The sequence below is a fragment of the Ranitomeya imitator genome, chromosome 4, assembly GCF_032444005.1.
Source record: "Ranitomeya imitator isolate aRanImi1 chromosome 4, aRanImi1.pri, whole genome shotgun sequence".
Lineage (NCBI taxonomy): Eukaryota > Metazoa > Chordata > Amphibia > Anura > Dendrobatidae > Ranitomeya > Ranitomeya imitator.
The window spans coordinates 220,390,651-220,417,103 of NC_091285.1; the positions used below are offsets into that span (position 1 = coordinate 220,390,651).

Genomic DNA, 26,453 nt, shown 5'->3' on the forward strand with positions numbered 1-26,453 from the left:
ATGTTCTCTTGTTGTTTTTAAATGTGCACGGAGTGGGGCCTAGGTCTCCCTAGACACAGGATTGGTCTATGTATAGTATATAGGGGTACCTTCAGTGCAATATTGTTTGGGTAGTGGGACCCTGTGGGATTATCAGGGTCAATCTAGGGACCCCAGGGTCAGCCATCGCGGAGCGGGGGCGCCACAACGCTTCCCCTAGGGTGCCTACCCCCGCAGATAGGCAGCTATACAGCATAGACATTAAATAGGGACTGCCTTTCCCCCACTCTAGTTTGTTCACGGTGTGTTGTTCTTGGTGTGCCATTGGTTGTTGGCATTTTAGATTTATATTTATTAAAATTTCTTGTTTTTAGGGTATTTCATGATTACACACTCCATGAGCCTAAAAGGCAACATTTCAATTGCAAGCAGTGGCGAAATGTGTGAATTTAGTACTGTTGACTGTGGGGAATTGGCTATGTATTTGCGCTTGTGTTCCAAAGACTGGTGTATTGACAACTGAATGCTGTGCTGGGACAAGGATGTGGACGTGCTTAATGATGGTGCTAGTTGAGTGTGTGCAATGACAGGTGCAGGGCAGGAAGCATCTTCGCATGCACAATGTACAGGGGATTGCTTGCACGCACAATAGAAGAGAAAGCAGTGGTGTCACCCACATACACTGTTCCTGGACCCTGGGGTTTGGCCCACAAAGTCAGGTGCTTTGCTGCTATGTGCCTGATCATGCTGGTGGTGGTCAGGCTTGTAGTTTTGCTACCCCTGCTGATGCTGGCCTGGCAGGTGTTGCAAATGGTTTTTGGGGGGTTATTGGCAGAGTCTTTGAAAACCAACTAGTCTCGGGAAGACCTAACAGTTGTTCTGGCAACTTCTATCGTGTTGGTGTTACGGGGAACGGTTGCCTGCCTTCTGTCTGCGGCCACCACACTGCTTCTTCCTGCCTGTTAGGATGCTACACCTCCCTCCCCATGTGTGCTGCTGTCCCTGCTTTGCATGTCTTCCTGGCAGGTTGGGTCAGTCAATATATCATCCACCCTTCATCTTCTTTTTCCGCACCCTGGTCGTCCTTCTGACTTTCTGGCAATTGTGTCTCATCATCGTCCACCTCTTGTGGCCCTTTCCCCAGTCGCCTTCGTGTGACCATGGCTGCTCAAATATTTGGGCATTGTTAAATGTGATCTCCTCTTTCTTCACTTTAAGTGGACCGGGCGAGAGGCCCGAATCTATAAACGGAAAAGTGAACAGCACTTCGGAGTGTCCAAGTGTGGGATCAGTTGTCTCCGTGTACCCTGGCATGGTGGGAGGAAGGAGGATCAGCATGAGGAATATGCAGTCCAGACCCACGGCTACTGAGACTTGACTGTGTAAAAGACAGGTTGGTGTTCGTGGTGGCAAAGTAACTGGAAGCATTATTCTCTATCCAACCAACAACCTTTTGACACTGCTCTGGGTTCAATAGTGGTGTGCTGCAGTCCCCTAGTAATTTGGACAGGAAGGTTGGGCCAAAAGATGTGGGTGTTTGTTGTCGCACAATTTCAGCTTGCCCATGGACTCTGCCTCGGCATACACAATCATCATCACATCCAGTTCCCCCATCCCTTTCCTCGTGCCTTGCCCATTTTAAATGGAGGACACTATTTTCCATGTTCACTACAAATGGCTGAATTTGGAGCGAACATATAGATGATCTGTGTGACGGACAAACCACACTGTTAGGGTTGGCAGAACACACCAAATAATATGAAGGGAGATAAGAGGTGCATTCGCAGCCCGGAGACCACCGTGCAGAGATGGAACCAGCTGCTGAGTAATGGCGGATGGACGTTTGCTCACACGTGGGTTTAGACCTCACCCAGTGTGAATGGAAGTGAACTCTGCTACGTGACAGAGTTGCCAAATATACGCTGCGCACTGTTAGCAGTCACAGGGTGCAGCTGAAAGACGCTAGTGGGATACCTATGAATCACCCTCACTAAACTGGTGATTGGACTCGCTCTGACCCTCGGTGGCTTTTGAGCCTGCATCTGAAGACGCCCTGAGTCAGATGCTGAGTCCAAGCTGGAATTCCCACCCTACCCTGACCGGTTGTCAGGACAGGACTAGCTAAAACATTTACCGCACTGAGTGCATACAGCGCTGATCTGGCGGACGCCACTAACCACCCTGACTAGGATCAGGAAAACGCACTGATTGCGCATGGCGCCGCACTGATGGTCGCTGCTAATAGATGCTGTAGCTTGTGCCTAGTGCTGGATCACACAGTCTGGAGCTAGGTACCTCAATCACCCAAGTACTTTCAGCAATACTAGGGATGGGAATGATTAAGGAGCTTTCACCAGATTTAGTCATACATCCACACACACACAATTTCAGTTTTATACTAGCGCATAGCTGAGCTATGCAAACCTTTTATAGCTGTAGCCTTCCAGGACCTTCATAGTGATCCAATCGGAGACGCTACAGGTCCTGAGCATGTGACCCCTGGCCTCCAATGATAAATCGTCCCATGGGCATGCTCAGTAGAAGAAAAGCAGGACTTAGTCCCTAGAATGTCTGCTCACCGCTGATCAATGCTGATTACAAAGGCTGAGCCTGGATAGGCAGCTGTAACCAAACGCACAGTATCTGCTGAGCAGGCTCCACTGCGGCTGGAGGAGAATGAGGGACCACAGCGGACATGGTTCGAGATTCCCCCTGTGCAGCGGAGGGAACTCGACACCTAACACACAGTTTTAAATAGCTGGCATGTAGGTAACTATTTTTAACAGCAAACTGGTGTCAATAACTTCGCTAACACACTGCAACAAAATTTAAATGGAATCCAGAAATGGCAGAATTTTGAGCGCAATTATATGTGAGCTGTATGACGGACAAACCACAGTTTTAAATAGATGGATTTTTATCGCTGTAATATGGAAAGGATCTGGCTGTATTCTGCAGTGCCAACATGCAAATGAAGCAGTTCTCTGGATTGCTTTTTAAGTAAATAATCAGGATTAAGATCCCCCCAAAAAATTTTCCTGGCCCCTGATACCTCTGGCTACGTCTAGAAATATCTGTAAAAGCAGAAACAGTAGACAGAACTGGAATGGATCCTTCTTCTATATGTAGTGCAGTCTGCCACATACACTGCCTGCCTGTCTAGCACTGATATCTATGCTGGATTAGTCCTCAGAAGGACTGTTAGTTGAAATGGATATGTGTATAATATGTTGTGGTATATCTACACTAAGAAAAAAAGCAAATCTCTCCGTAGCTCAGCAGCACCTCTCCCTACACTGCCTGATTCCGGAGTAGACTGTGACGAGCATGGCGGTGCCAGGTCTGATATAGACCTGAGGACGCTGTGCTGCCAGCCAATCACCGTAATGCCACAACCAAAATGATTGTAGCATTACAGTGTGTGGAAGATAATCCCTGCATGTTTATTGGCTCTCTAAAGAGTGCTAAACATGCAGGGGGAGGACCCGAACTCCAGCCGATCAACTCCGGTAATAATCGGCGAGCTCTGAGTATCTCGATCAGTGACATGCTCGAGCAAGTACCGAGTAGTGGCAAGCATGCTTGCTCATCACTATTAACCCCTTAGCGACCGCTGATACGCCTTTTAACGGCGGCCGCTAAGGGTACTTAAACCACAGCGCCGTTAATTAACGGCGCTGTGGAAAAAGTCCATAGCGCCCCCCCAGAGGCCGATTTTCTCCGGGGTCTCGGCTGCCGAGGGTAGCCGAGACCCCAGAGAACATGATTCGGGGGGGTTTTAACCCACCCCGCATTTGCGATCGCCGGTAATTAACCGTTTACCGGCGATCGCAAAAAAAAAAAAAAACGCGATCTCTTTTTAATTTCTCTGTCCTCCGATGTGATCGCACATCGGAGGACAGAGAAAAGGGGTCCCAGGTGGCCCCCCAATACTCACCTAGCTCCCCCGATGCTCCTCGTGTCTCCCGGTTGGCGTCGCCATCTTCAAAATGGCGGGCGCATGCGCAGTGCGCCCGCCGGCCGGCACCGGGAGAATCTTTGGGGTCTCGGCTGCCGGGGGTAGCCGAGACCCCAAAGAGCATGATCGGGGTCGGTATTACGACCCCTATTTTGCAATCGCCGGTAATTAACTGTTTACCGGCGACCGCAAAAAAAAAAATAAAAAGTAAAGTGTAATTCTCTGTCCTCTGATGTGATCGCACATCAGAGGACAGAGAAATAGGGGGATTCGGGGACCCTAGCATACTCACCTAGGTCCCTGGATCATCTTGCTGCTCCTCCTGGCCGCCGGCAGAAGAACATGGCGGACGCATGCCCAGTGCGCCCGCCATCTGTCTCCATCTGCCGGCCGGCAGGAGAACAGCAGTTGGGGCTAAAATTAGGGTTAGAGGTAGGGTTAGGGTTAGGGGTAGGGTTAGGGTTAGGGTTAGGGGTAGGGTTAGGGTTAGGGGTAGGGTTAGGGGTAGGGTTAGGGGTAGGGTTAGGGGTAGGGGTAGGGTTAGGGTTAGGGGTAGGGTTAGGGGTAGGGTTAGGGGTAGGGTTAGGGGTAGGGTTGGGGGTAGGGTTAGGGGTAGGGGTAGGGTTAGGGTTAGGGGTAGGGTTAGGGTTAGGGTTAGGGTTAGGGGTAGGGTTAGAGGTAGGGTTAGGGGTAGGGTTAGGGTTAGGGGTAGGGTTAGGGGTAGGGGTAGGGTTAGGGTTAGGGGTAGGGCTAGGGTTAGGGCTAGGGGTAGGGTTAGGGGTAGGGTTAGGGCTAGGGTTAGGGCTAGGGTTGGGGCTAAATTTAGGGTTAGGGTTGGGGCTAAATTTAGGGTTAGGCTTCTTTCACACTTACGTCGGTACGGGGCCGTCGCAATGCATCGGCCCGACATACCGACGCACGTTGTGAAAATTGTGCACAACGTGGGCAGCAGCTGTAGTTTTTCAGCGCATCCGCTGCCCAATCTATGTCCTGGGGAGGAGGGGGCGGAGTTACGGCCACGCATGCGCGGTCAGAAATGGCGGATGCGACGTACAAAAAAACGTTTCATTGAACGTTTTTTTGTGCCGACGCTCCGCCAAAACACAACTGATCCAGTGCACGACGGACGCGACGTGTGGCCATCCGTCACGATCCGTCGGCAATACAAGTCTATGGGCAAAAAACACATCCAGCGGGCACATTAGCAGGATCCGTTTCTTGTCCAAAACGACGGATTGTGACGGAATGCCAAACGATGCAAGTGTGAAAGTAGCCTTAGGGCTAGGGTTAGGGTTGGGGCTAAAGTTAGGGCTAGGGTTGGGGCTAAAGTTAGGGTTAGAGCTGGGATTAGGGTTAGGGCTTGGATTAGGGTTGGTATTAGGGTTAGGGTTGGCATTAGGGTTACGCTTGGGATTAGGGTTAGGTTTGGGATTAGGGTTAAGGTTAGGGTTGTGATTAGGGGTGTATTGGGATTAGGGTTAGGTTTGAGGTTAGGGTTGAGATTAGGATTAGGGGTGTGTTGGATTTAGGGTTTTGATTAGGGTTATGGTTAGGGTTGACATTAGGGTTGTTTTGGGGTAAGGGTTGTGATTATGGTTAGGGTTAGTGATTAGGATTATGGATCAGGTTGGGATTAGGGTTAGGGGTGTGTTGGGGTTAGGGTTGGAGCTAGAATTGGGGGGTTTCCACTGTTTAGGTACATCAGGGGGTCTCCAAACACGACAGCCAATTTTGCGCTCAAAAAGTCAAATGGTGCTCCCTCCCTTCTGAGCTCTGCCGTGCGCCCAAACAGTGGGTTACCCCCACATATGGGGCATCAGCGTACTCGGGATAAATTGAACAACAACTTCTGTGGTCCAATTTCTCTTGTTACCCTTGTGAAAATAAAAACTTGGGGGCTAAAAAATCTTTTTTGTGAAAAAAAAATATTTTTTATTTTCACGACTCTGCATTCTAAACTTCTGTGAAGCACTTGGGCATTCAAAGTTCTCACCACACATCTAGATAAGTTCCTTGGGGGGTCTAGTTTCCAAAATGGGGTCACTTGTGGGGGGTTACTACAGTTTAGGTACATCAGGGGCTCTGCAATCGCAACATAATGCCCACAGACCATTCTATCAAAGTCTGCATTCCAAAAAGACGCTCCTTCCCTTCCGAGCTCTGCCGTGCACCCAAACAGTGGTTTACCTCCACATATGGCGCATCAGCGTACTCGGGATAAATTGGACAACAACTTCTGGGGTCCAATTTCTCTTGTTACCCTTGTGAAAATAAAAACTTGGGGGCTAAAAAATCTTTTTTGTGAAAAAAATATATTTTTTATTTTCACGACTCTGCATTCTAAACTTCTGTGAAGCACTTGGGCATTCAAAGTTCTCACCACACATCTAGATAAGTTCCTTGGGGGGTCTAGTTTCCAAAATGGGGTCACTTGTGGGGGGTTACTACAGTTTAGGTACATCAGGGGCTCTGCAATCGCAACATAATGCCCACAGACCATTCTATCAAAGTCTGCATTCCAAAAAGACGCTCCTTCCCTTCCGAGCTCTGCCGTGCACCCAAACAGTGGTTTACCTCCACATATGGCGCATCAGCGTACTCGGGATAAATTGGACAACAACTTCTGGGGTCCAATTTCTCTTGTTACCCTTGTGAAAATAAAAACTTGGGGGCTAAAAAATCTTTTTTGTGAAAAAAAAAATATTTTTTATTTTCACGACTCTGCATTCTAAACTTCTGTGAAGCACTTGGGCATTCAAAGTTCTCACCACACATCTAGATAAGTTCCTTGGGGGGTCTAGTTTCCAAAATGGGGTCACTTTTGGGGGGTTACTACAGTTTAGGTACATCAGGGGCTCTGCAATCGCAACATAATGCCCACAGACCATTCTATCAAAGTCTGCATTCCAAAAAGTTGCTCCTTCCCTTCCGAGCTCTGCCGTGCGCCCAAACAGTGGTTTACCCCCACATATGGCACATCAGCGTACTCGGGATAAATTGGACAACAACTATTGCAGTCCAATTTCTCCTGTTACCCTTGTGAAAATAAAAACTTGGGGGCTACAATATCTTTTTTGTGGAAAAAAAAAATATTTTTTATTTTCACGACTCTGCATTCTAAACTTCTGTGAAGCACTTGGGCATTCAAAGTTCTCACCACACATCTAGATAAGTTCCTTGGGGGGTCTAGTTTCCAAAATGGGGTCACTTGTGGAGGGTTTCTACTGGTTAGGTACATCAGGGGCTCTGCAAACGCAACATAATACCCGCAGACCATTCTATCAAAGTCTGCATTCCAAAACGGCGCTCCTTCCTTCCGAGCTCTGCCGTGTGCCCAAACAGTGGTTTACCCCCACATATGGGGTACCAGCATACTCAGGACAAATTGGACAACAACTTTTGGGGTCCAATTTCTTTTGTTACCCTTGTGAAAATAAAAACTTGGGGGCTAAGAAATCTTTTTTGTAGAAAAAAAAAATATTTTTTATTTTCACGGCTCTGCATTATAAACTTCTGTGAAGCACTTGGGCATTCAAGGTTCTCACCACACATCTAGATAAGTTCCATGGGGGGTCTAGTTTCCAAAATGGGGTCACTTGTGGGGGATTTCTACTGTTTAGGCACATCAGGGGCTCTCCAAACGCGACATGGCGTCCGATCTCAATTCCAGCCAATTCTACATTGAAAAAGTAAAACGACACTCTTTCTCTTCCAAGCTCTGCGGTGCGCCCAAACAGTGGTTTACCCCCACATATTGGGTATCGACATACTCAGGAGAAATTGCACAACAACGTTAGTGGTCTAATATCTCCTGTTACCCTTGTGAAAATAAAAATTTGTGGGCAAAAAGATAATTTTTGTAGAAAAAATGCAATTTTTTTTTCACGGCTCTACGTTATAAACTTCTGTGAAGCACATGGGGGTTCAAAGTGCTCGCCACACATCTAGATAAGTTCCTTAAGGGGTCTAGTTTCCAAAATGGTGTCACTTGTAGGGGGTTTCTACTGTTTAGGCACATCAGGGGCTCTCCAAACGCGACATGGCGTCCAATCTCAATTCCAGCCAATTCTACATTGAAAAAGTAAAACAGCACTCCTTCTCTTCCAAGCTCTGCGGTGCGCCCTAACAGTTGTTTACCCCCACATATTGGGTATCAGCGTACTCAGGAGAAATTGCACAACAACTTTTGTGGTCTAATTTCTCCTGTTACCCTTGTGAAAATAAAAATTTTATGGGCAAAAAAATCATTTTTGTAGAAAAAATGCGATTTTTTTTTCACGGCTCTACGTTATAAACTTCTGTGAAGCACATGGGGGTTCAAAGTGCTCACCACACATCTAGATAAGTTCCTTAAGGGGTCTAGTTTCCAAAATGGTGTCACTTGTGGGGGGTTTCCACTGTTTAGGCACATCAGGGGCTCTCCAAATGCGACATGGCGTCCAATCTCAATTCCAGCCAATTCAACATTGAAAAAGTAAAACGGCGCTCCTTCACTTCCAAGCTCTGCGGTGCGCCTAAACAGTGGTTTACCCTCACATATGGGGTATCGACGTATTCAGGAGAAATCGCACAACAACTTTTGTGGTCTAATTTCTCCTGTTACCCTTGTGAAAATAAGAATTTGTGGGCGAAAAATCATTTTTGTGTAAACAAAAGCGATTTTTTATTTTCACGGCTCTACGTTATAAACTTCTGTGAAGCACTTGGGGGTTCAAAGTGCTCACCACACATCTAGATAAGTTCCTTAAGGGGTCTAGTTTCCAAAATGGTGTCACTTGTGGGGAGTTTCCACTGTTTAGGCACATCAGGGGCTCTCTAAACGTGACATGGCGTCCGATCTCAATTCCAGCCAATTCTGCATTGAAAAAGTCAAACGGCGCTCCTTCACTTCTAAGTTCTGCCGTGCGCCTAAACAGTGGTTTACCCCCACATATGGGGTATTGGCGTATTCAGGAGAAATTGCATAACAAAATTTATGGTTACATTTCTGTTTTTACACTTGTGAAAATAAAAAAAATGGTTCTGAATTAAGATGTTTGCAAAAAAAAGTTAAATGTTCATTTTTTCCTTCCACATTGTTTCAGTTCCTGTGAAGCACGTAAAGGGTTACTAAACTTCTTGAATGTGGTTTTAAGAACCTTGAGGGGTGTAGTTTTTAGAATGGTGTCACACTTCATTATTTTCCATCATATAGACCCCTCAAAATGACTTCAAATGTGATGTAGTCCCTAAAAAAAAAATGGTGTTGTAAAAATGAGAAATTGCTGGTCAACTTTTAACCCTTATAATTCCCTAACAAAAAAAAATTTTGTTTCCAAAATTGTGCTGATGTAAAGTAGACATGTGGGAAATGTTATTTATTAACTATTTTTCGTGACATATCTCTCTGATTTAAGGGCATAAAAATACAAAGTTTGAAAATTGCAAAATTTTAAAAATTTTCGCCATATTTCCGTTTTTTTCATAAATAATCGCAAGTAATATCGAAGAAATGTTAACACTAACATGAAGTACAATATGTCATGAAAAAACAATCTCAGAATCAGCGGGATCCGTTGAAGCGTTCCAGAGTTATAACCTCATAAAGTGACAGTGGTCAGAATTGCAAATATTGGCCTGGTCATTAAGTACCAAATTGGCTCTGTCACTAAGGGGTTAAGGTGGAACTTTTTCAAAATAATTTGTATACTTGAATACTTGAATACCAAACATTAAGCACAAAATGCACAAACCTACCAGAACCTAATGGGTCTATGACTGTAGCGGTGCATGCAAAGTTGGTACTGAAAATAGGAAAATAAGAAGAAATTAGTACAAGAAAAATTGTCAAAGCAAAAATAACTCAGCTTATCAATCAATTATTTCTATTTGATATAAACAGTCAGTATGAGAAGGTACTATATATATATATATATATATATATATATATATATATATACATATATATATATATAAAGGTTATGTTGGTGCACTGCCAATGATCTTAGTGAGGATGCAGTAACACAGCCTGATGAAGGCTCCATTCTGAAGCCAAAAATCAGTATGTGATTTTGATCCTAAAAACAAGTACTTATTTTAATTACTGCATCCTACATGACATCACTGGCAGCACAACAACATAATCTTTACATATATTTTTATCTTTCCCGGTTCCCAATGGTGTACCTTGGATAGATACTGTGTGGTGCTGCACCTCAAAAAGACCTAAAGCAAACAAGGATACCTAAAATATAACTTTTATTAATTAACACTAAAAAATACTCTTTCCATAAGCTATAAAAAATAATAAAGAAGACATATAATTATGTACCTGTAAGGTCCTAGGGAGTACCTGCACTGAGTCCTACCTGGCAGTGGAGGTTGGCACCCTAAGTTACTGCGGTAGGCGCCCCCACTCAACGTCGACTTACCCTAGGGAATCCCTAGAAAACCCTAAATAAGGAACCCTAGGAAGAACCCTAGAAAATCCCTATGGGAAAAATCCTACCTGGCAGTGGGGGTAGGCACCCTAATGTGAAGCGGTAGGCGCCCCCACTCCGCGTCGACTGACCCTAGAAACCCTAAAGAGTCCCTAAATAGGGATAGGATAAAGAAAATGTCCCAAAACAAACCCAAACACCCAAAAAAAGAGAAAGAATACCTAAAGCAAATAACAAAAATATACCAAAAAATATACAGAAAAAAAATATATAGAAAAAAAATATACAATGAATCTTTGCTATTGCGTAAATACGCATATGTTTTGTATCACAGGCAGTTATACATGTAGCAGTGTATGCCTGCAAAAGATTCCAGAAAGCAGGGTGAATGAGGTAATACCAATATTGTCCAGAATAAATAAATAAATACGGTTTTCTGGGTTAAGGAGTATAACGATTTAGGTTACTAAAATACTAGAGTGTATAGAGATGGTCACCCGATAAATAAAAGGTCAACCATATAGTATAATACCACCAGAAACTTCAGTTTAGCAATAAAGTAAAACAATCAGGAAACCAAATTTTAACTCCTACAGCCCAAAGAAAACAAAATGCTTGATAGATATTACAGGTTCATCATATTGAAACAGTGCTTAGGACATGTACAAAAGATAGCTCATAGTACTGTTGCTGTTTCAGTACATATTTCAAAATGACAAGTCCACCATAGCCCACCAGCCTGAGGCCCCCAAAGGAGCAATAAACAGTGTATCAGGACACAATGATCCCCCTCATATGACAGCAAAAAATAAGAGCATTAATACTCATCTACGGGTTTGTGGTGGGTATACAGCATCGTCAGATGAATCCAGATGGCACATCAAGCAAAAGACAGCAGTCTCCCCGACCAATGCCCGACAAGTTTCCCCCCCATATAGATGTAACGGGGGTTCATCAGGGATTTTGTAGCCGCAAAAAAGAAGAAAAGAAAAAGATAAGAGCTGTGGTATACTCACAGTATGTGTCCTTATAAATACACGTGGGTAAGTGTAGAGCACGCCGAGACAAGACTGCCCCCGGAAGTGACATCATCCAGGAGGGCAGGCGCTGTGTAAGTGAAGCGCACAGTGTGTTCCATAGTAGAAACGGACAGCGCATGCGTCATAGAGACGTTATACACAAGCGCGCCTTTGGAAAGTCTCAGAAGTCTGATGCAGGATAGTGTAGGGCAAGCGCTGTGTAGATGAAGCGCACGATGTGTTCCATAATAGGAACGAGTGGCGCATGCGTAATGACGTAAGGTGGTACAGGGAAAGCGCTGTATAAGTGAAGCGCACGGTGCGTTCCATAATAGAAACGAACAGCGCATGCGTCATGGAAACGATACACCAAATAGGCCATTGGAAAGTCTCAGAAATATGACGCTAGGTGAAACGCCTGAATGCGTTCCATGAGGAAGCGCTGTAAGGATGAAGCACAGAATACGTACAATAGTGGGAACGAGCAGCGCATGCACCAAAACAGCGTTCAAACTACGCCCATGGATAGTTTCATCCCTGAAAATGTCACATTGCTGCTAGATGAAACGCAAGATACACACCACATAAATTAATAAAGAGTTGCAAAATACGTGCCAAATATGTAATAACCCACGAGGAGCACATGAAATAACGCATGCACAAAGAGAAGCAGCATTATTAACCATAAAGGGGACAGATTAATCCACACACAAGAGTAAATGGATACCAACAGCACACATCAGGACAACAAACAAAGAAAACGAAAATAGAAATAAACCAATATAGTGTCCCAAAAATGAGACAGAGAATGAACACTGTATAAATATACCTGGCTATAGCACTAATAACAGAGGACCTGACAGGAGGCTAGATAAAACCAGTAAAGGTCAGCTGTTCGTTGAGACCCAGAGGGCTCATCGATCTCATTAAATAAATCCATCTTGTCTCGTGCTGCACTATTCTTTTATCCCAGTCACCTCGTCTCACCGAAGGGGGATAACTTCAATGACCCTAAAATTCAGGGAACCTGGATCACCTCCATGTACGTTGGTGACATGTCGTGCAATTGGAGTGTCTCTGCAGTGACGGATATCACCGAGATGTTCACTTATCCGAACCCTCAGTTCTCGTTTTGTTTTATCCACGTAGTCTTTTGGGCACGAACACGTGCAGAGATACACGACACCCACTGTTCTGCAGTTAGCAAATTGTCTCATGGAGAAGATCCTATTCGTAGCTGAACTCTGAAAGGTATTGGAGACGCAAATATATCTACAGAAAGAGCAATGTCCACATCTGAATGTGCCGGTAGATCTTTTATCCAACCAAGTGCCCTGTTTTTTAGGGGGCACAAAGTGGCTCTGAACAACGCTATCCCTGATTGACCTCCCCCTCCTGTATGTGATTGATGGATGTGGAGAGATAAACCCACTAACATCCGGGTCAGACTTCAGTATCTGCCAATGTCTCTTGAGGATGTCAAACACTTTTTTGGACTGACCTCACCACCTACACTCCAAGTGCTACTACCCCACACCAGTGGAAACAACAAGCCATTTTAGCACCAACATCCCCACCTAAATTTTTGCACCCACAAAAGCTTAATCATTCCCATTAGAACCATGTGTATAATAAATGTCCTGTGTCAAAACACAGTATTATTCAAGTTCAAAAACAGTATCCTTTGCATATAGCACAATCCAAGATTGAATGTATATCCACCAATTGAGTAGAACCATTGTCGGAAAGGAGTTCATTGATATGAACAGTAGACAAAAGTGATCCGGACGGTTGTGAGACTGCCATGAAGTGAGAACAAGGAGAAAATTTCTGGCGTGTGATGTCACATCCTGTTAAAGCGGCCTCTAGTTGCTGACATCCATTACTGCTCCTCTGCAATTTGGAAGTGTTCAGTTTCATTCGTAAATGCATGCATGAAGAATGGAGTATAGGATCCAGAGTAAAGTAATAAAGAACAATTTTATTTCAATAGGTACATACAAGGCAATACAGAATAAAAAATCAAATCAAAACACAACCATTTTACACAGAAATCGGGTACAAAAGAAGTAGTAGGGTGTAACACTACAGATATAGTGCCGTTATGGCGGGCGTGTATATAAATAAAATTACAGTGCTACAGATTAAATTAAAGTGCTTTGAGAGATTCATGGGACTGTATCAATGAAAGTAAGAAATTGTACGTAGATAAGTCACCAGTAACAAACATTGATTGCAGGAGCATGACTCTTACATTGAATGGCTCTTAAATTGAAGTATTTATTCAACATTAAATCATAACAATTGGTTAATGTAATGTATATTTAGTAGCCTGGTGATAACATCAAATTATCAATGCATCCATTACATTCAGTGCATTACACTCTTATTTTCTTTATATGTGTTTATATATATATATATATATATATATATATATATAGTAAAAGAAGAGAAAGCAGCACAAAAAAAATTGAAAAAAGGCGGACTTTATTGCCTGAACGATGTGGCGACGTTTCGGATATAGTATCCTTTCTCATACTATATCCGAAACGTAGCCACGCCGTTCAGGCGATAAAGTCCACATTTTTCAATTTTTTTTGTGCTGCTTTCTCTTTTTTTTTACTTTATGTTTGGAGACCATTGGATTGCTGGTTGGGAGAGCTTTGCACAACATGTGAGTTAGTACTGGATGCTGTTCCAATTTTTTCTGTATATATATATATATATATGTATATATTTTACATAATATTAAAAATAAATAGCAATAAATAATTGAATAATTAACATTTATTCATTTTAAATGGTTGGTTAAAGAATTATTTAATGTTCTAAAAAGTCAGTTCGTTCCTTCGAGTAAGACAAAACTGTACAAAAAAAAGTGAAGAATATAAAGAGGAAGTCAATTATCTGCAAAATCATTTAATTCAATCCAGAAAAAATAGAGAACATGTTTAAAAAATGGCTTATTATTTAAACTACATAGTCTACAAGTGTTTGTTTTATATAGTGCTGTAGTTTGCCATAGAGTAGCAACACCTAGAATATTTTATATATAATGTGGAATGTTGCACTGTTGACTTTTGAAAGGCTTCTTGTGCATTTTTATGCCATTTTGATATTTATTTTAATCATCACATCAAAATAGTGATGGTGACTGGTGAGAAGTCAATTTACTGTATGATCAGAGATAGTTCCTGCTAGGATTTTAATTGTTCACCAAACCTTCTAGAATATTAGTAATATAATTTTCTCTTGGTGTCATATTTATTGTCTTTCAGGTCAGTGGGGTTGGCCCACAGTAAGCCTCTCCTCTGTACTGGGGATGCTATCTGGGATACTTTCTTCTACTGTTGAATCAATTGGTGATTATTACACTTGTGCAAAATTATCAGGAGCTCCAAATCCCCCAACACATGCTTTAAATCGAGGAATTGGAATGGAAGGCTTAGGATGTATTTTAGCTGGCATTTGGGGAACAGGAAATGGAACTACTTCTTATAGTCAGAATATTGCAGCATTGGGAATAACAAAGGTAAACTTACCATTTTGCTTCTAAGATTAGAAATTTAAAAATGTCTGCAAATTTAAAATCGTATGCATTTTATGCATTGGATGTCCAATTAGTTTAATTCAGCTGCCCCAGAAAATGTAATTTAAAGTGTTTTAAAGCTGTCAACAAGGTGAGAAAACCCATTTTCATATGTTCTTTTGAGAGGGTCATGGAGTAATGATCATAAACAGAGGACAAGGCAGTGAACATCTCTTGCTTTTGAATTCTCTCCTGTATGATACAAACAATCTACTGATTTTAATATGCAACGCTTAATTTTCCCTGCAAAGGCAGCAATTAATAACCAGACAGATTACAGAAAATGTTCAGCATGGAAATGTATTATTATTTATTTATTATTAGTGATGAGCGAATATACTCGTTACTCGAGATTTCTCGAGCATGCTTGGGGGTCCTCCGAGTATTTTTTAGTGCTCGGAGAGTTAGTTTTTCTTGCCGCAGCTGAATGATTTACATTTATTAGCCAGCATAAGTACATGTGGGGATTCCCTAGCAACCAGGCAACCCCCACATGTACTTATTCTAGCTAACAGATGTAAATCAATCAGCTGCGGCAATAAAAACTAAACCTCCAAGCACTAAAAAATACTCGGAGGACCCCCGAGCATGCTCGAGAAATCTCGAGTAACAAGTATATTCACTCATCACTATTTATTATGCATTTCTTATATAGCGCCATCATTTCCACAGCGCATTATGGACATCATCATCATTGTCCCCACTGGGGCTCATACTCTAAGTTCCCTATCATCAGTATGTCTATGGAGTGTGGGAGGAACCAGAGAACCTGGAGAAAACCCACGCAAACATGGGGAAGACATACAAACACCTCGCAGATGTTGGTGGTATTTGAACCCAGGACCCCAATGCTGCAAAGAAACAATGATAACCACTGAGCCACTGTACTGCCCTGAAAACTTTGTTAGCTTACTATCAAGTGATCCTTTTAAAATGTAATGATTGTAGAATAATTAGAAAAATATTTTTCTTCAAAATGTGTCCAGTGTTAATGGTCGGCTCATTTATGCTTTGGAGCATTGTACCACCAGGGTACTTTTGTTTAAAAGGCAAGAGTGATCACTACTTTTTGTAGCTCACTAACTCTGAATGCAATATGTAGATGATTTGAGTTTGTGAGAAAATATTGGTGTGTCCACGTTAAATAATTAAGACAGTTTCCTGATAAAAGCTAATCACAAATCTTTCTAAAGTGGTTGTCTCACAATAATCCTTTGCAATATGCCTTATTAGTTGACCAAATCCAAACTGGCGTGTATCGATCTGGACTAAGCCTGAATATATAATGTTCTGCAGATGTATTTTATGTATATAATGTTCTGCAGATGTATTTCTTCACAATAAATGTTTTAACTCATTTGACTGCTGTTTTTATTTTTTTGTGCTTTAAAAAAAAACCTTGCATAAAGAAGGCCTAAAATATAATTTTGCTTTTCTAGGTTGGAAGTCGCTTAGTAATGCAGACTGCAGGTATCCTTTTAATTATATTAGGTCTTTTTGGAAAATTTGGAGCTATCTTTATAACAATTCCAGAGCCAGTTATCGGAGGGATGTTTATGGTGATGTTCGGTATGATTGCAGCAGTAGGCATTTCAAATCTTCAGGTAATTCTATGTGTGCAATATTTATGTAGCTTGTTCAGTGTTTGAATAATATATTAGTCTGAGATGTCCATTTGACCCACATACAGTTTGTTGCCACGAATGCTTTAACAAAATAGAAGTACTATTGTAATAGTTTAAATTTTTTAATGAACAGAATGCAAAGTAAATGAACAAAACTCAAATCTTAATCAAATTAATATTCTTCACAGTCATATGGTTTTTGAAGAAACTTGTGAAGAAGGTCTGCGGTCCTCAAAGTTGCCCATGTGAGAAAAACAGTCAGATACTAACATTGGGGAAAATAAGTACCGTATATACTCGAGTAATAAGCCGACCCGAGTATAAGGCGACCCCCCCTAATTTTGCAACAAAAAACTGGGAAAACTTATTGATTCAAGTATAAGCCTAGGGTGGAAAATGCAGCAGCTACCAATAAATGTCAAAAATAAAAAGATACCAATAAAAGTAAAATTAATTGAGACATCAGTAGGTTAAGTGTTTTTGAATATCCATATTGAATCAGGAGCCCCATATAATGCTCCATACTGTTCATTATGGCCCCATAAGATGCTCCATACAAAATAGGCCCCATATAATGCTCCATACAGTTCATTATGGCCCCATATAATGCTCCATACAAAATAAGCCCATATAATACTCCATACAGGTCATTTTGGCCCCATAAGATTCTCCATATACAAATATGCCCCCTATAATGCTCCATGCAGTTCTTTATGGCCCCATGTAATGCTCCATGTAATGCTCCATGCAGTGTCATTATGGCCCTATAGATGCCCCATATAATGCTCCATGCAGTTATGGCCCCATAGATGCCCCATATAATGCTCCATGCAGTTCTTTATGGCCCCATACACGCTCCATGTAGCATTGTGCCGCATGTAATGCTGCTGCTGCACTAAAAAAAAAATGACATACTCACCTCTCGTCGCTGCTCCTCAGCATCCCGTCTCTCCGCACTGACTGTTCAGGCAGAGGGCGGCGCGCACACTAATACATCATCGTGCCCTCTGACCTGAACAGTCAGTGCAGATGACACGGAAGACGGGGCGGCGGTGGAATGCGGAAAGCTGAATATGACATACTCACCTGCTCCCAGCGCTCCTGACGCGGTCCCCGCATGTCCCACGTCTCCGGGAGCGGCAGCTTCTTCCTGTAGTGAGCGGTCATGTGGCACCACTCATTACAGTAATGAATATGTGGCTCCACCCCTATGGGAGTAGAGTCCATATTCACAAATTTAATGTGCGGTGTCAGTGACCGCTGAACAGGGGAAGAAGCTGCCACGCCCGAAGACCATGGGACATGCGGGGACCGCGTCAGGAGCGCTGGGAGCAGGTGAGTATTTGACAGGCATCGCTCCCCCTCACCTGCCACCCCCCACCTTCCATGACTCGAGTATAAGCCGAGAGGGGCACTTTCAGCTCATTTTTTTGGGCTGAAAATCTCAGCTTATACTCGAGTATATACAGTATTTGATTTTAGGGCAATAAGGACCCACTAAGAGGTTTTCTGTGGCATGGCAGTGGGCTTCAAACACTCAGATCAGATTGTTAAACTAAGAACCTCATGTTCAGTTATATATTTTTGCCCTAGTGGCATTAGGTCACTCTATGATTTTTGGAGGTGCTATCCATTGTCTTTTTCAGCCGAATTTGATACACTGCCAGTTTTGAAAGTTTTCCCACCTACAAAGAATGGAGAGGCCTGTAATTTTTATCATAGGTACACTTCAATTGTGAGAGACAGAATCTAAAAATAAAAATCCAGTAAATCAATTATATGATTTTTACATAATCAATTTGCATTTTATTGCATGAAATAAGTATTTGATACAATTGAAAAACAGAACTTAACATTTGGTGCAGCAACATTTATTTGCAATTACAGAGGTCAGAAGTTTCCTTTAGTTCATGACCGTTTGCACACACTGAAGCAGGGATTTTTGACCACTCCTCCATGTAGATCTTTTTTATTATATATATATATATATATATATATATATATATATATATATATATATATATATATAACACAACAGGACATGTTGGTTTCTCTCTCTCTCTCTATAAATATATATATATATATATATATATATATATATATATATTTACATTATTCGGCAGAATTTTTGCTCTCTTGGCCTTCTTTTAGAGAATATGAATGATAACACGAAAACTTTTTCTTTTCTCCACTCATGGTTAGTGGTTGGGTGAAGCCATTTATTGTCAAGCTACTGTGTCTTCTCTTTTTAAATTATAATGACAACCCAAAACATAAAAATGACTCCTATCAAAAATTCACATACCCTGGTGATTTTGGCCTGATAAAATGCACAGAACTTGACACAAATGGGTTTGAATGGCTGCTAAAGGTAACATCCTCACCGGTGACCTGTTTGCTTGTAATCAGTGTGTGCATAAAAGCTGAATAAGTTTCTGGGATCCAACCAGACTCTTGCATCTTTCATCCACTCACTGACATTTCTGGATTGTGAGTCGTGGGGAATGCAAAAGAATTGTCAATGGCTCTACTGGAAAAGGTAGTTGAACTGTATAAAACAGGAAAGGGATACAAAAAGATATCCAAGGATCCAAGGACTTGATAATGCCAGTCAGCAGTGTTCAAACTGTGATTAACAAATGGAAAATCAGGGGCTCTGTAAAAACAAAAACACAGTCAGATAGACCAATAAAAATGTCGTCCACAACTGCCAGGAAAATTGTTCGGGATGCAAAGAATAACCCACAAATAACATTAGCTGAAATACAGGACTCTCTGAAAACTATCGGTGTGGCTGTTTCAAGATGCACAATAAGGAGGCACCTGAAGAAAAATGGGGTGCATGGTCGAGTCGCCCAAAGAAAGCCTTTACTTCTCAAATGCCACAAAGTATCTCGCCTACTATACGCAAAACAGCACAGAGACAAGCCTCAAAACTTCTGGAACAAGGTAATTTGGAGTATTCAGACCAAAATTGAACTTTTTGGCCACAACCATAAACATTACTCTACGTCTATTTCTCTAAGTCCTGTTGTCTAGTAGTTTAGTTCTCCTTCTTATGGTGTGTAGTGGTTTAGTTCTCCATTCCTTAGTGCCCTGGGGGATTGCAAGACTTGTGGAGCAGCTCCTTCCCCCATCTCCCCCCACAGCCACCAGAGTCACCCAGTGCCCAGTTAGCGAGATGTAACGTTCCTGTCCATGCTTGTTGATCCAGATGTCAGTGTTGAAATGCACCCTGTCAGACATAGATTTTTTTCAAGGAATGGTGGATGTTGTCTTCGACATACTGGTATAGCGCAGGCATATCTCTCTTAGAGAAGTAATGGTGACTGGGCAACTGGTACTTTGAGACTGCGACAGCCATCAACTTTAGGACTGTATCCACAAGGTGGAAAGGTTGCATTTCTGTGGCCAACAGATTGGATTGGCCATCCAATTATCAGAGAGATCACAGGCCGGGAGACACTCAGAAGCACCCGCTGTAATCTATGGAGTGAAGCGCTCTCAGCTGGTCCCTATCGTCCAGACAATTACACGATTGGATGACAATCAACCGAGGAGGCCACAGGCTGTTCCCAATAATTAGTGATCAGAAAACTAGCCTCACACTCCTTGCTGACTCCACCAATCCTGTTTTTTAATAAAAATAAATAAATACAGGCTAATTGAACACCATATTTCCCAGAGGAGCATTGCGGCTTTAAGTCTCCTCACCTCGACATGCTTATCATGTCACTCTCCACAAAGAGAAACGATACTTCTTGGATCCCGGTCAGACGCCTCTCAATCAGCCAAACCAGTTCTCCACTTTGCACTGACGAGGGGCAGTACCCCGAAACACAGTGTCTGCAGATTGAGATTCTGGTTTGGCTATTATCCTAAGTCATGTGACAAGGCTCGTTAAAGGTCAACATTCACTGTTAGGATTACTACTTCCAATAGGTGGCACTAGAGTTCTAGTCCTCTTCCTCTCTGAAGAGACAATTTGCATAAGTACAGTCTAAAATTTTTGCCAAGTTTTGCCAAGTCCTTACAGACCAACCTGTATTAAATATCTTCAATTAGGGGGATTGTCACAATCTATATGCTTTATGTATTACTGTTGTTTCCTATTTATGGCACATAGATACGGGTCTGTCCTATATATATATATATATATATATATATATATATATATATATATAGTTGTCCCGGTATGTGATTCTCCATACGACATATATTATGTTCTTTCATGTCCGATGGTTAAATACAGAAGAGTGTCACTCACTAGGGACTATACAGTTGGTGATATAGAGGCCCTGCCTCCTTTCTAGACAGAGGCCTATGGAGCGCACATAGTGTTCCAGCATTCAGGAACATCACATGGGCCATTCCTTGAATATTCACATCTCCCAGACCCGGAAGTACTTACTTGCTACACTTTTGCTGGAGCACATACTGCGACCCGGCAATCGTCACTTTGGTTTCCGCAAATATCTATCGACTTCATGCCCGCTAGAACGCATATTGCGTTCTGGAAACTACTTGACATCACTTTTGGTTACAGAAGTTTTCACTGAGCACATGTCTGCTGGAGCGCATATTGCGTTCTAGAAATCAGAATATAGAAGGATCCGTACCTGCTGGAATGCATGCAGCGTTCCATCTTCATATGCTGCCTGTAGCTTACAGCAACCATTTCCCCTGATGAACCCCATTTGGACTGACAATAAGGGGAAAGGCATGGGGATGGGACACCTCTCCCCTTGAGATAAGTGTAGCCCTTTACTATGGGCATGGTTTTACGTATGTACCTATGCTTAATATAGATTTTCTGTGCTCCTAGGGTCATGCATAGATATACTACGCTATTCATGTTGTTTTTTGCATGACCATACCGCCTCTAAAACCCTTCTCTATTTGATAGATAGCTTTTTGTGTTGTCTCAATATACAATCTTTTTGAGACACTACTCCAGCCATCTCTTCTCTACATCATACAGAGACATTTATCACTTTTTGTAAAGGCGTATTAAATATATCTCTGCAAAAATGTATCTTCCTCTTGAAACATTGAGCCATATCCTTGCATGGTTCATTGTTGACTAGACACTCAGGATTACATATCTAAAGCATGCACTTTAAGCACTTTATGTAGGTGTTGGTGGTGGCTTGTTTAGGGTGTCCATTTTGAGTGTCATGGAGGGCTAGTTGACATGGAGTGGGGGCCACCATTTTGTTTATTAAGCGTGCCAACCTCCGTTGTTAGGAAGGGATATATAGAGTAACACACAAACTATCTTCCCAAGAACCTTCCTATTTGTCATTGACTAGCACAAAATCCTAGGAGCTATTTTTGCCTTTTGTATTCCAGTGTATATTCCCTTTGGAATAACCTGTATAAGACCCATTAAAACCTCTTTTTAAAGAGAAAATTTGGGTATTTTTTGGTATTTTATGCATGCATAGTAATAAAGGCTATTTTTTAAGGGGTTTCTTTTTCATTTTGTTTTTTCTCTTGATAACACTCTATAACACTGTTCTGGTTTTTTATGTAGCAGACCTGCAATTACTTTCTGTCAACAACCTGTGTTACTATCCTTAAGTTTTTTATAACTGTTTTTATAAACCATGCTGATTTTTGTGCCACTTGAGTGTGGTTGATCAAAAACCTCATTTAAGATGTTGCATGAGGTATCATGGCTCCCAACATAGCAGGCTTACACTGGTCCCTTACTCACCTTGTCTTAATTGAAACTTCAATTCAAAGCTGTAAATTCTGGCCCAGACCCTGATATCTCATGCATGGTCCATGGCTGCCTGCTGCTGTTTCATTTGCAAATTTCTACTGTGTGTCAATTGACGACAGTTTTTATCTTGTCTACCCCTAATTTTAGCTGTTTAGGAAGCTTTTTTGTCACCCCTTAATGTGTTGTGCATACGTTTGGTTTGGCCTCCCACTGAATCTAAAGGGGTTCGGGTACGTTTGACGAACTGTTCGGCGAACATGTTCAGTGAACTGGACCGAACCTTGAATGGTTCGCTCATCTCTACCCATTACTAACATCTGGGCTTGATGTCATTGGACATTACACAGCTGACATCAACACCAAAATATTACCTTGCTTGCCAACGCACCAGGACAAATGGGAAGAACCAGGCAAAGTGCCAGAATTGGTGTATCTAATGGATGCGCCCTTTCTGGGGTGGCTGCTGGCTGCTATTTTTAGGCTAGGGAGGGCCAACTATACAGGGATCTTCCCAGCCTGAGCATACCCGTTCCCAACTGTCTGCTTTACCTTGGCTGGTTATAAAAAATATTGGGGACCCAACACCGTTTTTTAAAATCATTTATTTAAGTAATTTAAAACAACGGCGTGGTGGTGTGCTTGTTATGAAAACTAAAGTGGACCAAACGTTGTATTTTTTGTATTAACATGCTGTCACTGACCAATCAAAGCCATGTCAATACTTATCATGGCTGTGATGAAACTGGAAGTTTCTACACCAGAAAAGCTTATTAATTGGCTGCACTACAGCCTTTCAACAAGCTTTGTTCAGGCTGCAGAATCACTAATGAAGAGCATATGTTTAAAAATAAAATTAATTTACAAATATATGTTTATTAAATGTAAATATGTTACTTTTATCTTATAGTATGTGGATTTAAACTCCTCAAGAAATCTTTTTGTTTTGGGATTTTCCATGTTTACTGGTCTTGTTATACCAACATGGTTGGAAGGTCACCCTGGAGTTATAAGTACGGGTAAGCTGTATTCATTATTATGATACAAAGATTTTCATATTGTTATAATTAGGAATGAGAGAACCCAAACTGTAAAGGATGTCCGGTTTACTGTTCGGGTTTTGATGCCAAATAGAGTTTGCTGTAAGGCTGCAGCTAGGCCAATCAACAAGCTTTTAGGCAGTTGATATGTCTGTTATTGCAGGTACAGCACGTGACCCGGCCTGTATAAATGCCGGATCATAAGTGACGCCACCATTGGGCTTTGATTAATGTAGGGATAGGATAGGGATGGGATGCAGCTGGATTGAGGGACAGTGTTACGTAATGCACTCTGCAAAATAGTGGCTGTGTGTACTCTGCACTCATATCTGTGAGAGCACTTTGCCAAAAGCCACTATATGCACCTTGAAACCCCACTTGTGGGCGCATTGTGCCAAAAGCTGCTCTGTCTAGTCTGCAACCCCGCTTGTAAGAGTACTGTGTCAAAAATCATTGTGTCTACTCTGCAACCCTGCCTGTGGGAATACTGTGCCTTTAACCCATTAAGGACCGAGCCACTTTGTAGGTTAATGACTAGTTCAAATTTTAGAATTTTGACCAGTGTCACCTTATGAGGTACTAACTTTGGAACACTTCAACGAATCCCACTGATTCTGAGAAAGTTTTTTCATGACATACTGTACTGCGTGATAGTTGTAACATTTCTTTGATATGACGTGCTTTAATTTGTAAAAAAAATCGTAAATTTAGCAAAAATTTGGAAAATTTCACAATTTTTAAATTTTTTTATTTTATGCCCTTAAATAAGAGAGTTGTCACACAAAACAGTTAATAAATAACATTTCCCACATCTACTTTACATCATCACAATTTTTGAAACATAATTTTTTTGTGTTAGGAAGTTATGAGGGTTAAAAGTTGACCAGCAATTTTTCATTTTTCCAACAAAATATACAAAGCAATTTTTTAGGGGCCACATCACATTTGAAGTGTCATGGAGGGGTTATATAACAGAAAATACCCAAAAGAGACACCATTCTATAAAATGGACCCCTTAAGGCATTTACCACCACATTCAAGAAGTTCATTAACCCTTCAGGTACTTCACAGGAACTGAAACAATGGGAAGAAAAAAAATGAACATTAAACTTTTTTTCACAAAAAATTTACTTAGGACCCAATTTTGTTTATTTTCACAAGGGTATCATGAAAAAATGAACCCCAATATTTGTTGTTCAATTTCCCCTGCATATGGTGATAACCCATTTGTGGAGGAGGAAGATCGTTGTTTGGGCGCACAGCATGACTCAGAAGGTAAGGAGCACCGTTTGACATTTGGAGCATAACATTTTCTGAAATAACTAGCGGATGCCATGTCGTGTTTGGAGAGCCCACGATGTGCCTAAACAGTGGAAACCCCAACAAATGACCCCATTTTGGAAACTAGAACCATCAAGGAACTTATCTAGATGTTTGGTGAGCACCTTGCACCCCCAGATGCTTCACAAATTTATAACATAGAGCCGAGAAATTAAAAATCTAATTTTTTCCATAAAAATCATATTTTAGCCCCAACTTTTTTATTTTAACAAGAGTTGCAGGAGAAAATTGACCCCAAAATTGTTGCCCAATTTCTCTTGAGTACACCGATACCCCATGTGTGGAGGAAAACCACTGTTTGGGTGCACAGCAGGGCTCAGAAGGGAAGGCATACTATTGGCTTTTTGAAAATAAAATATGCTGGAATTAAAAGTGGACCTCATGTCGCATTTGGAGAGCCCCTGATGTACTTAAACAGTAGAAACCCCCCACAAGTGACCAGATTTGGGAGCCTAGACCACTCAAGTAACTTATCTAGATGTATTGTGAGCATCTCAAACCCACAAGTGTTTATAACATAGAGCTTAGAAAAAAAGTTTAATATTTCCTGCAAAATTATTCTTTTAGCCCCAATTTTTTTCATTTTCTTAAGGGTAACAGGAGAAAATGGACTCCAAAATTTGTTGTGCAACTTCTGAGTACTCCTAAACACCATTTGTGGGTAAAAACTACTTTTGAGGCACAGTGCAAAGCTCAGAAAGGAAGAAGCACCATATTTGAGTTCAGATTTTGCTGGAATGGTTTAAGGGTGTTTAAATCCAAAAATTGTAAACAGAACCTCTAAAATATAGCTTTTAGTAATGAACTCTAAAAAAGCGCCAGTCAACATAGACAAGTTTATGACAGGAACAGATCAAGATCAGGTACACAAATCTAATTTTAATTTGGGTAATTATTTATAATGAGAGAAATGTTTAGGGAGAACAGCCTGGTTCTCCGTTTCCCTGCCTACCAGAGGAGGTTGGCATCCTTAAGGGGAAAGTGCAGCGGTGCGCCCGCTCCACACAGGATCGCCCTAACTGACCCTTATAGGCATCCCTTCAAAGAAGCCACCACCAACACCCGTTTAAAGTGCTTAAGTGCAATACAAATAGTTTCCTGAAACATGACACTATATTTCCTTTGGTAATAGCTGTGTGAGTGCACGTTATTTAATACAAATAGATCACTATGTGCTCACTTCCTCAATATGTTTTTAGATAGCTGTACCCCTCTCATGCTTATACACATCATTCAAGATAGATCAAGAATAAATTTTATGACCGAGACTTGATTTACTAGGATCCAGTCTATTGAATATTGAGACACAAAGTGGTAAATAAGAGGTTAAGGCACCAGCATTAATATTAGCCGGAATTATGCAAGAGAGTAGACACATACAGTAACCTTTCTCTTTTGGTGATCCTCTTTTGAGTCAGCTTTAACTGAAATAAATATGTGATAAACTGATTAGAATCACATATCTCAGTGTCAATCACAAAGAAAATCAGAAAGTAGTAAGCTTACTCGACTTAATATAGCATGCAGGAAACCAATATGGCTAAATAGAGCTGTAAGGGGCGCAATAAGGGACAAAAAGAAAGCATTTAGAGAATTAAAGGAAGTAGGTAGTGAGGAGGCATTAAATAAATACAGAAAATTAAATAAATTCTGTAAAAAGCAAATCAAGGCAGCAAAGATTGAGACAGAGAGACTCATTGCCAGAGAGAGTAAAAATAATCCTAAAATATTCTTTAACTACATAAATAGTAAGAAACT

At 41.6% G+C, this 26,453-nt stretch overlaps 1 protein-coding gene across 1 annotated transcript in view; it reads left to right on the forward strand.

Annotated features, from left to right (window-relative positions):
• The window catches only part of LOC138674481 (solute carrier family 23 member 1-like), a 994,669-nt gene that overhangs the window by 718,625 nt on the left and 249,591 nt on the right, over positions 1-26,453 (forward strand). The window contains exons 9-11 of the mRNA XM_069762318.1: positions 14,654-14,907; positions 16,404-16,568; positions 23,225-23,333. Coding sequence (XP_069618419.1) covers positions 14,654-14,907; positions 16,404-16,568; positions 23,225-23,333 — 528 coding nt within the window. The remainder of the gene's footprint in view (positions 1-14,653; positions 14,908-16,403; positions 16,569-23,224; positions 23,334-26,453) is intronic.